Source organism: Triticum aestivum, chromosome 7A, assembly GCF_018294505.1.
Source record: "Triticum aestivum cultivar Chinese Spring chromosome 7A, IWGSC CS RefSeq v2.1, whole genome shotgun sequence".
Lineage (NCBI taxonomy): Eukaryota > Viridiplantae > Streptophyta > Magnoliopsida > Poales > Poaceae > Triticum > Triticum aestivum.
The window spans coordinates 165,538,366-165,548,074 of record NC_057812.1 but is presented as its reverse complement, the minus strand read 5'-3'; the positions used below and the strand labels follow the sequence as shown (position 1 = coordinate 165,548,074).

At 41.4% G+C, this 9,709-nt stretch overlaps 1 protein-coding gene across 1 annotated transcript; it reads left to right on the top strand.

Annotated features, from left to right (window-relative positions):
- The first annotated feature begins 244 nt into the window (after positions 1 to 244).
- Positions 245 to 2,480, top strand: LOC123147808 (putative protein FAR1-RELATED SEQUENCE 10). Its single transcript, XM_044567120.1, has 4 exons — positions 245 to 530; positions 1,429 to 1,693; positions 1,801 to 2,019; positions 2,104 to 2,480. The coding sequence occupies exons 1-4, from the start codon at positions 289 to 291 to the stop codon at positions 2,110 to 2,112; spliced, it is 735 nt and encodes a 244-aa protein (XP_044423055.1). The 5' UTR covers positions 245 to 288; the 3' UTR covers positions 2,113 to 2,480.
- Positions 2,481 to 9,709: the final 7,229 nt, after the last annotated feature.

The following is a 9,709-nucleotide window of genomic DNA, read 5'->3' as shown; positions in this document are numbered from 1 at the left end:
TAGTCAAAACACCGGCTAGCAGGCAAAAAAAACACATGCTGCGCTGGGTGGTTGGTTTGTGTGGTGTCTGTGTGGTCGAGGCTCGGTGATACATCTCGATCTGTTTCCTTCTAGCATCAAAGATGGAGTTCGTCGACATGGATGGTCAGCTAAGGTGAGGTGTTTAAGATTTGTTTGTAGTTGGTTTGAATTGATTTCTTCTGACGTGATTTTCTTTTTCAAATGTTTAGATCGACGGGCAGCTTAATACCTGGGTGCTTGAACGCGTCGCAAAGATTAAGAGATGTGATGCGTGCGCCACCAATATGCTCATCAGGATCGTCAAGAGCTTCCCATCGTGTGGATGCTTCGATGACGAATGATGTGGAAGATGGGGCTCGATCACAGCTTGAAGCCACGGTGGGAGATGATAAAGATCTATCCATCAACAACTTATCCCGAGAGCATGCAGATAGTTTAGAAGCTGGATCTTGCGAAGTCCGGGTGGAAGATGCAGGCGGAGGAGAAGCAACATCAACATGGAAAAGGAGGTAAGAACCATAAAAAATTGTTTTGTGACGTTTTTAGACGCAACATTTTCTTCATTCGAGATTAATATAAAAAAAATTGCTGACTTGTTAGTTGTTTTTTTATATCGAACTATTGTTGGTTAGCTCGTAAAATGTTCATGATTCGTACCAAAAATCTGTCCACTGAAGTAAAATGTCAATTTATGCATGCGTTGCCTTTTGATGTTGTAATATAACAAATCTTGGTCTTTATGCAATATAACCGCATGTGCGGAAATTGGTCAATTCCCCACTGTCTCGTTCATGGGCCTAGGTAGTTCATATCGAATGATGGGCCTGGGTAGTTTGTATAGAATTATGGGCCTCTGTCTAAAAAAATATAAAAAGGCTGGTCCACGATCCGATACGGTAACAACAAGATTAGACGTTCCTTATTTTTATTTTACTCTCATATGCTCTACATAATCGACATGTTTACGCGCAACAATTATGTCTTCGATATTAAAAATAATGATTGTACTGGCTTGGTTAGTTGTTTGTATTACCGAAATAATGTTTGTTATTCGCGTAAAATGTTACTGCGTAGTAACCAAGGCAGTCGACTTAATAAATATATGGATTTTGCATGCGTTGGATTCTAAAAGTTGTAAAATCAGAATACTTGGTCTTCTTGCAAAAATAATCGGAAGTGACCTTGCTAGTAGGAAAAAATAAATTTGGATCATTTAGCTCATGTGCCGTTCATGGGCCTCGCAATTTTAAATCGAGTAATGGGCCTTTGTCCAAAAAATGTGGAAAAACTGGTGAACTATTCGGTAGTGCTGAAAAAAAATCACGTTGTTCATATTGATATTGTTCTAATGTTCTCTACAAAGTTTCTTTGATATCGCTATATGTAATTTATACACATGGATTTCAGGGTTAGGCTGTCAAATGGAGATGTTGAGAGAGAGTGGAGTGCAGAAAGGAAGAGCGCACTTGAAGTGACCATAAGACGATTCGCCGAGAAGAAAGAAGGCGTTGTAATAAATCCTAAAATTGGTTTGTCCTTTGATTCTCTGAACGAGGCTTACGAATTTTACAACCTGTACTCGCGGGAAATCAGATTTGGGATACGTTTTGCCAGAAGTCGTCTGAATGTCAAACGAGCCAAATGCATGCAGGAGTTGGTTTGCGGATGTGCGGTGAGCCCCAATTAGAAATTGAATAATTTTTTCAAAATGACCACCTTGGATGATTCATGCTTTTTTTTTGTGATGGTTTGATTTTAAACATACTACTCATAATGCAGGGCACCCCAATTAAGGAGAACGACAGATCTTCTAGGTGTGGATGTGAAGCCAAAATTCGCCTCTTGCGTTCGTTTGATAATGGTTGGTACATCAGCGAGCACCACATTGATCATAACCACCCGATGTCAACTACTTGTGGGCAGAAACTACATTGGAAGTCGCACAAGTACATTAATACACACACTAAAGACTTGGTGAAGCAACTCAGTGAGAATAATGTAAGCAAAATGCAGTGTACATTGGAAGTTGCATAGGTACATATGTGATTGACATGATAACTAATGATAAACAAAATAATGCAGTGTACCTGAAGAAGAAGGTGACATCCAACTATGTGGATTGTTGTGTTCCCATTGCCAACGTCGGTCTTGATTTTTCGCACACCTTTCATCAAACTGTCTTTGACAAGCCTACACCAGTTGTAGGAATTTATCTCCGACGGAACCACGAGTGCTGCCCAGTAATCGACACTAGTGTAGTCGTGCTTGGCGCATGGGTTCAACACATGGCCGACTGAGAAGATTACAAATGCTATCTTGAAGCATTCACACTCAACTTTGCTTGATTTCTCATCTATTGACTTAGATAAGATAAATTCAGCAGCCTTCAAACTATGCACTCCTTTTGTGCTAATGGTTGAAGCCAACTCCTGCTGAACTCAATACAAACCTCCAATAAGTCCGAGTGCCCTGGGGGAATGGTCCTGCTTCCTTGTGGAAGGTCAAATGCATCGTTTATTTCTTGGTCTGTAATTGGTATTTTCCTTGATTCATCAAGTACTAACATGGATTCATCTGGATCTACCCGGACCATCAATGATGCACTGAATTTCAAGTTCAGCTTGTGAGCTATTTTTAGATGCATTAGCCCTCCGAAACCAGTCTCCATAACAAGACCCCGCTTGAAGTTACTAAACTAGGAGACGACGCAACAGAACTTCTGAATAGATATAGATATGCGAGAGGTGAGTGTTGCATCGTTAAGAGTGTTCCTGGCTTGTTGTTCAACTGCATCAGAAACAGGGGATACTGCATCTGAAATGGGGGGGGGGGGGGGGGAGGGGTCTTCGGGAGATTTGCTACTGCTGGGCATCATGCTAACAGTAGGAGATCTAGTTGTGTGCAAATGAAAATTGGTGAGAGGGATGTGGAATTGATAACTAAAATAATAAAAACATCTTAATAAAAACATACAATTGTTTGGCGATCTAAGGTGTGGTGGGCTATGAAACCTAGATAAATGTAATATGCAAAATGGTTGTCAGGATCTAGGGCGAACTAAAGTTGGATTGTGCTTTCGACACTTAGCTTTTCCATACCTGATAAGCGGGCGGCTGATTCGGGGACTGGCACTTGAAGAAGATCATGAGTTTCGTCGGGGCGCTAGTTAGGGATCAAGGTGCCTGTGGGGAGTGTTGGGGGGGGGGGGGGGAGGCGGATCCATGGACATCTTGTTCTTCAACACGGGGGTGAGGTTCATCGGGTAGGTGAGGAAGGGGGAGAAGAAAAGTAAATGAGCTTCGGATGTTGCTGCTGCGGCGAGCGGGATTGACTAGTCAACACACGGTTGCATACATGAAGGCTTTAGCAACTGACGATGGACATTACTCGATAGCTGGCTAATAAAAAAATGTTTTATTAAACTTGTGGTAGATAAAACTCTAGCCTAATCTTGTTTAAGCCATAATGAATGCATTGTGGAGTGCTTAATAAATGAACCCGCCGAACAACGGGTTTTGTCTTAGTGGGTGTTTGGATCAGGGACTTTTTAGTCCCAGAGACTAGAAAAAGTCCCTAAAAAGTCCCTAGAAACCAAACGGGAGGGACTTTTTCTACAGGGACTAGAAAAAGACTCTACTAAAGAGTCTTTTTTGATTAGTCCCTGGGACTAGAAAAAGTCCTAGGACTTCTGAACCAAACACCCCTTTAGAAACGCGGGGCAACTGCGCTGTGAAATCATTGTAATGACTGATTATAGGCTGTAATATATCGACTTAAATGTGGATGATAACTATGTCCGCGGTTTGGGTGGGGCAGATATTGTAGGGGCAAAGTATTTGGCTGACAGCTCTGCCGGACTTGACCACACCATGCCAGTTCGGTACACGTGCCGTGGATGTGTACCAAGGCTGGTACATGTTATTACCTGAGCCAGAATTCGTCACTCTAAGGGGCTGGATCGGGGAACATTTGCTGCTACCATTAGAGGAATCCAGGGCCAAAACAGAGACTATACCAGTGATATACTACATGCTGCAATTGTAACGCTGTGTCGATATACATCGATTCATAACTGCGCTGTGCAAATCCACATGGAAAGGAATGGTTCCGATAAGCATAGCACTAGCCGCCGTGTACCAAAGTAGCTTTTCGCATAAAGAGCGCATTTCTTGCAGTTTCTTGACTCGGAGGCTGGAGCATTTGAAAATAGTCAAATCGGAAAACAAATAACACTTCATATTCTTTGCCAGTGGAACCTTTCACGCCTAATCAGAAAACAAATAACACTTAGTACCTAATTACTTCAGTTCATAAGAAATCATGAGGAAAAAAGGTGAAAAGAGAGGAATACCAAGTTATGATCTTTGTAAAGGATGGCTACAAACTAACTGAAGACACACTGTTATTAAATCTGGTGCACCGTGGAAGGAACTACCTTTGATGTCCCATCAGCTCAATAGACATTGAAGCACTGTACGACAATCCAGTATCCTCTATACGCACCGTTATTATCTTACAAAAAAAATGCCGCAAACTTTGTATACCACACAGAAGATATTTATTAGAGGAAAGTGGCAAATAAAATATTAACGAAGTTTAAGAACTGAGTCCCGCAAAATACAAAATTGGATCATTGAGGAATTTCTTTTTCCCCAGGTAATTCTGTACGAAACTTTTAAGGAGAAAGGTATACAATATTTACTAAACTCAATGCTTTCCAGCTTATTTTTAAATCTATGGATCCCTCATCGAGTCCTTGTGTGATCTTTAAGAAAAATTTGAAGAATAGTACGCTAAGGCATTATAATAAAATACCTAGGGTTGAACCTATCAATTTTGACACATATGTAATTGAATTTTCCTCTGCTCCTCTGCCATAATCTGTGCGCCCTATGTCTGCATGCAAAACCAACTTCAATTAATAGCATTATACAAAAGTAGACACATTACACTAGTAGAAAACAAGGCTTTGGTCACGGGGCAGTTTTCACATTAGTCCCGGTTCAGTCAAGAACCGGGACTAACGTGAGCATTTATCCCGGTTCTTGCGGGTAAGGCATTAGTCCCGGTTCACCTGGGTCCTTTAGTCCCGGTTCGTGCCACGAACCGGGACTAAAGGGTGCGATGCCCATTAGTCTCGGTTGGTGGCACCAACTGGGACTAAAGGTTAGACCTTTAGTACCGGTTGGCGTCACCAACCGGTACTAATGGGTTTTGAGGCATTAGTACCGGTTCATGACACAAACCGGTACTAAAGGTCCCATTTTCAAACTCTCTCCCCCCCCCCCCCCGTGGACCGCCTTTTCAGGTTTAGAAAAAAACAAAAGAAAATGATGGAAATGTCAAATAAAATAAAATAAAATAAGTTTCCCATGTGATATGTGGTCTACTTGTTGGTTTACAAATATGAATTTCGACTTTATTTGCAAAATCTCTCTGCAATTTGTAAAATGGGCATAACTTTGCATACGAATTCGGATTAAATTTTTTTATATGAAAAATCATCTACTCGAAAAGTTACATCCGAATTTAACGGGGGAACCCGTTAAACATTTTCAAAATCCTCAAAAACCTAACAGAAAAAAGTTACGGGGCTTTTAAGATCTAGAGTGGAAAAATTCGAAAAAATTACTAGTCAAATCTGGTCAAACAGTGGTCAAACTGTCGTCAAACAATGGTCAAACTAATTATTCTAGAATATTAGTGTTACTAAAAAATTATTCCAGTTATTTTTAATTTTGGTCAAATCTGGTCAAATTGTAGTCAAACTGTGGTCAAACTAATTATTCAAGAAATATTAGTGTTACTAAATAATTATTGTTTTTTAAAACACTAGCTTCAAACTCAAACAGTGAAATGTGTCACTTCATGCTGAAGCAAAATTCATGAAGGTTAATAGGATTGAGATCTTGCTATTGTCAGGAAAACAACAAGTGCAGACTTGGAAACGAGAGAGAATAGAACCCAGAAGTTAAGCGTTCTCAGGCTGGGGGAGTGGGAGGATGGGTGACTGTTCGGGAAGTTAGATAATTTGGAATGATGAGGGATGATTAGAGGATAAATTGAGCAGTGATGAGGGGTGGTGATTGCACACTAGAGGTTAAAATAATTCAGAAATTTGAAAATAAAAAAAAATAAAAAAAATTTCAAAAAAAATATCATAAAATTTCCTTTAGTCCCGGTTGGTGTTACCAACTAGGACTAAAGGTGGAGCTCCACGTGGCCGCGCCCTTTAGTCCCGGTTCGTGTAAGAACTGAGACTAAAGGGGAGAGGCATTAGTACCGACCCTTTAGTTCCGGTTCGAAAACCGGGACTAAAGGGGCCTTACCAACCGGGACAAAAGCCCCCTTTTCTACTAGTGTTAGGGGTCAGAAGGGTAAGAGAATGAGCACTGGAACATAGTTCTTGATATTCACATACCATTAAAACAAGAACATAACTTGCATTGGTGGTAAGTTCCTAAAGACAATGCACACCAAGAGATAAGGGAACAGGTCCTTTGACGGAACCTGACTGAATGATGTTTATATAATTTCTGGGTACCAAACTACCAATATATGGTATGACTGATGTATTAGTAAAACAAAACAAATCTCTCTGAGTCTAGTATATGATTTCTGCATACTAAAATATGGCTGCCATATTAAAACAGATCCTTTGAAACACTGTTCGTTGGAACGCGGCAGGATCTGTTCATTGGATAATTTGGATCCTTCAATATGGTCCAAGTTTCCTTATTAGTGATTACTCGCCTCTAGCTTGTAGTGCAGATTTATGGAAATTGAGTGTGACCGAAATTATCCAACAACAATTATATAATCATGTAAATTTTTCTTAGTTGTATAGAATCGTGTAGCTGAAACAATTCTACAACTGCAATGCCATGTCTCCTACTGCCTCTTGTGTAATCAAGTGGATTTCCATGTAGTAGTTTGCATGTACAGTTTTCCCAAAATATAAATTGAATTCTGATTTCAAGCTGATCCCATGGGCAAGTGCCTAGGAAGGCTCGACCCATGTCAATCCATCCATGCACTAATTTAACTAAATCAAGTAAGCAAACCTTAATACTTACAGATAGATAATCTGCTTCATCAATGTAGATGTCCTTCAGGCACTACGCACCAACGGGAGTAGGGACAGAACACACGATGTGATTGGCTCTTCAATCTGCAGCCGACAAGATAGCCATGACATGTATTTGCGAAGTCTGGAAATCAAAATTGTCAGCATAGTAGAGAAGTGGGAACCTGGATTTGCGATGATAGATTACTACGATCTATGTCAATCAGAGAGTCCCCAGTGGTAAACAACAATTGTGTGATTTGTCTAAGGCTCCAGGAAGTACAAAGGCGTCGAAGTGGCTATAGGGACAGGGGGAAGAAGGAGATGCGATAGCAGATCCATGAGAGCCGAGGTGTGCGGCGGTGTGCACCTGAATTTGAACACGGTTTGGGGTGTGAGCTACCATGTTGCCAATGAATCATAATTCCACCACTTGGACGTCCAGGGTGTGGATTTTCATGGTTCTTTGTTAGATCGACTGCAACAATGTGGATAAATCCTTTGAAGTCGAGGAAGGCAAGAAAAGGACACGTGTAGAGGCGGAGGGAGAGGAACATCGCCTGGGCTCGCTGGACTATGCATGAAGAGTTACCACGTTGCGAGAGGGATATTTTCCCGAAAGTTTTTTTCTTTTGTTGAGAGAGAGTTTGGTAAAGATGTTTTTTACATGAGTTTGGAATAAAGAGGATTTCATGTGGGATAGATGGAGAGGACTCCATGGTGTACTATCTGATGGCTGCAAAGGCGTGGTATGCAGATCCAATGGATGGTTAGATTATGAGAACACGAGAATTTCTAGGATCGATCTACACCGTAATAACTCGGCCCCACCAGATTAACGGCTCCTAATTTCTGATTAACGTGCTAATTTATGGGGAGTCTCTAATTAGTATATGAATATAAATATAGATATAGATAGATAGATAGATCTCTATTATAGCCATCATGATTTACTTTGTGCTTATTCACGCTAAATCTTGTAGTAACTTGCTCATATATTCAACTGGCGCAACGTCTCGTACAGCCATTCCCGTTTCATGGACATCCTGGTCGATGCCTCTAAGGAGCCCTTCGTCTACTTCTATGAGTGCCCGATGCCGTTTTGGGGCTCTCGCCGGTGGACCTCGTGCATCACCTCACGCAGGCGTCTCGTGATATCTACTGGCCCTTGGCAGAGAATATCAAGTACGAGACATGCTACCCGTTCACCGTGCTGGAGTCGCTGAAGGATCACCGCCGCCTGCTAGTCTCGGAGGAGGACGACATCATCTTCCTCTTGATCGTGGGCACCGGCGAGGCCCGCTTAGGCCGCTGCCCCGTCTCTTTAGTGTGCGTCAGGGGCGACGCCGCTGACGCTGACACTGACACGAGGCCGATGTACGGGTGCGTGCTCACTGTTACAGCCCCTCAGAGGTATGTGGGCCACACCAGCTCCATGACGCTGACTAGGACTATGTCGAGATGGGACCTTCCTGCCGATGTGGACATGGAAGACGCATGGTATGATCCCCCCCAACATGGTGCACGGGGACTCCAAGGAGGTTGACCTGGACATATGCATTACCAAGTTAAATGTTGATCATTAGTCTTCGCTCAATGTAATCTGCTGTCTAAGCATGTGGAGACTTCTTATTTATATAGTATAGAACCTTCCATGCATGATCTTGCTCTATTAGAGTATCACGCTTGAATAAAAGTGTATCCATTTATGATTTAGTCTAGAATCTTCCATGTATGCTTTTGCTCCATTAGAGTTCTCGCTTGCCATTTATGAGATTAACTGGGAATTTTTACTACAATACTGTTGAAAGACTTATGATGAACCATTTCTTACATCTCCTTTGCCACCTTCCAAATCATCCTGATTTAATTCCTCAGTCTAGGTGTATAAGAGCATGGTTAATACTTAATAATATAGCCAAGTATTGACTATAAGAAAGTGCCATGTCATCTGTAGCCAACATGTATAACAATCGATACTCCAAAACTAATTCTTAAAGATCATTTCTTGCAAAGCACAATAAGTGTTATTTCTTCACAAATATTGGATGCAGTTTGAATAGTTGAACGCTTTTGTTTGCAAAAGATACTTTTTTTATCTATTTCACCCGGATGTTTGTGAGCTATAGAGATGAATAATATCCGAAGAAACCTATCGATACCCGTTACACATGAGATGACCCCCACATCCTTTGTTAAAAATAAACAACTCCCCGATCAATGTATTTCACTGTTCCGTGCGACGCACGGGCACCTTACTATAGATTAGTATGACCAAAAATTTAACTAACATTATATATAGTACAATAAATGCTCATGCATGTCACCTAAAATTATATCATTGAAAACTATGTTCAAATACGAATCCAATGATATAGTTTTTTTTGACATGCACTAACATTTTGTCAGTTAAATCTTCAGTCAAATTCAATGGGGGCCTAAAACTAGTAGAAAAAGGGTCAAATGTGAAGCACATTAGTGCCGGTTTGAATTTGAGCCGACACTAATGTGTCCATTAGTGCCGGTTCCAACGGCTAGGCGGGCGGACATCATTAGTACCGGTTCGTGGCACGAACCGGTACTAAAGTGAGTGGTGGCAGGATGTTGTCAGTCCGGGGCCCC

Bases quoted from the DNA above. Each gene is read 5' to 3' on its own strand.
- LOC123147808 (XM_044567120.1), top strand. From the start codon at position 289: ATGCGTGCGCCACCAATATGCTCATCAGGATCGTCAAGAGCTTCCCAT. The intron at 531-1,428 runs GTAAGAACCATA...CATGGATTTCAG, and splicing joins ACATCAACATGGAAAAGGAG to GGTTAGGCTGTCAAATGGAG. The intron at 1,694-1,800 runs GTGAGCCCCAAT...CTCATAATGCAG, and splicing joins AGTTGGTTTGCGGATGTGCG to GGCACCCCAATTAAGGAGAA.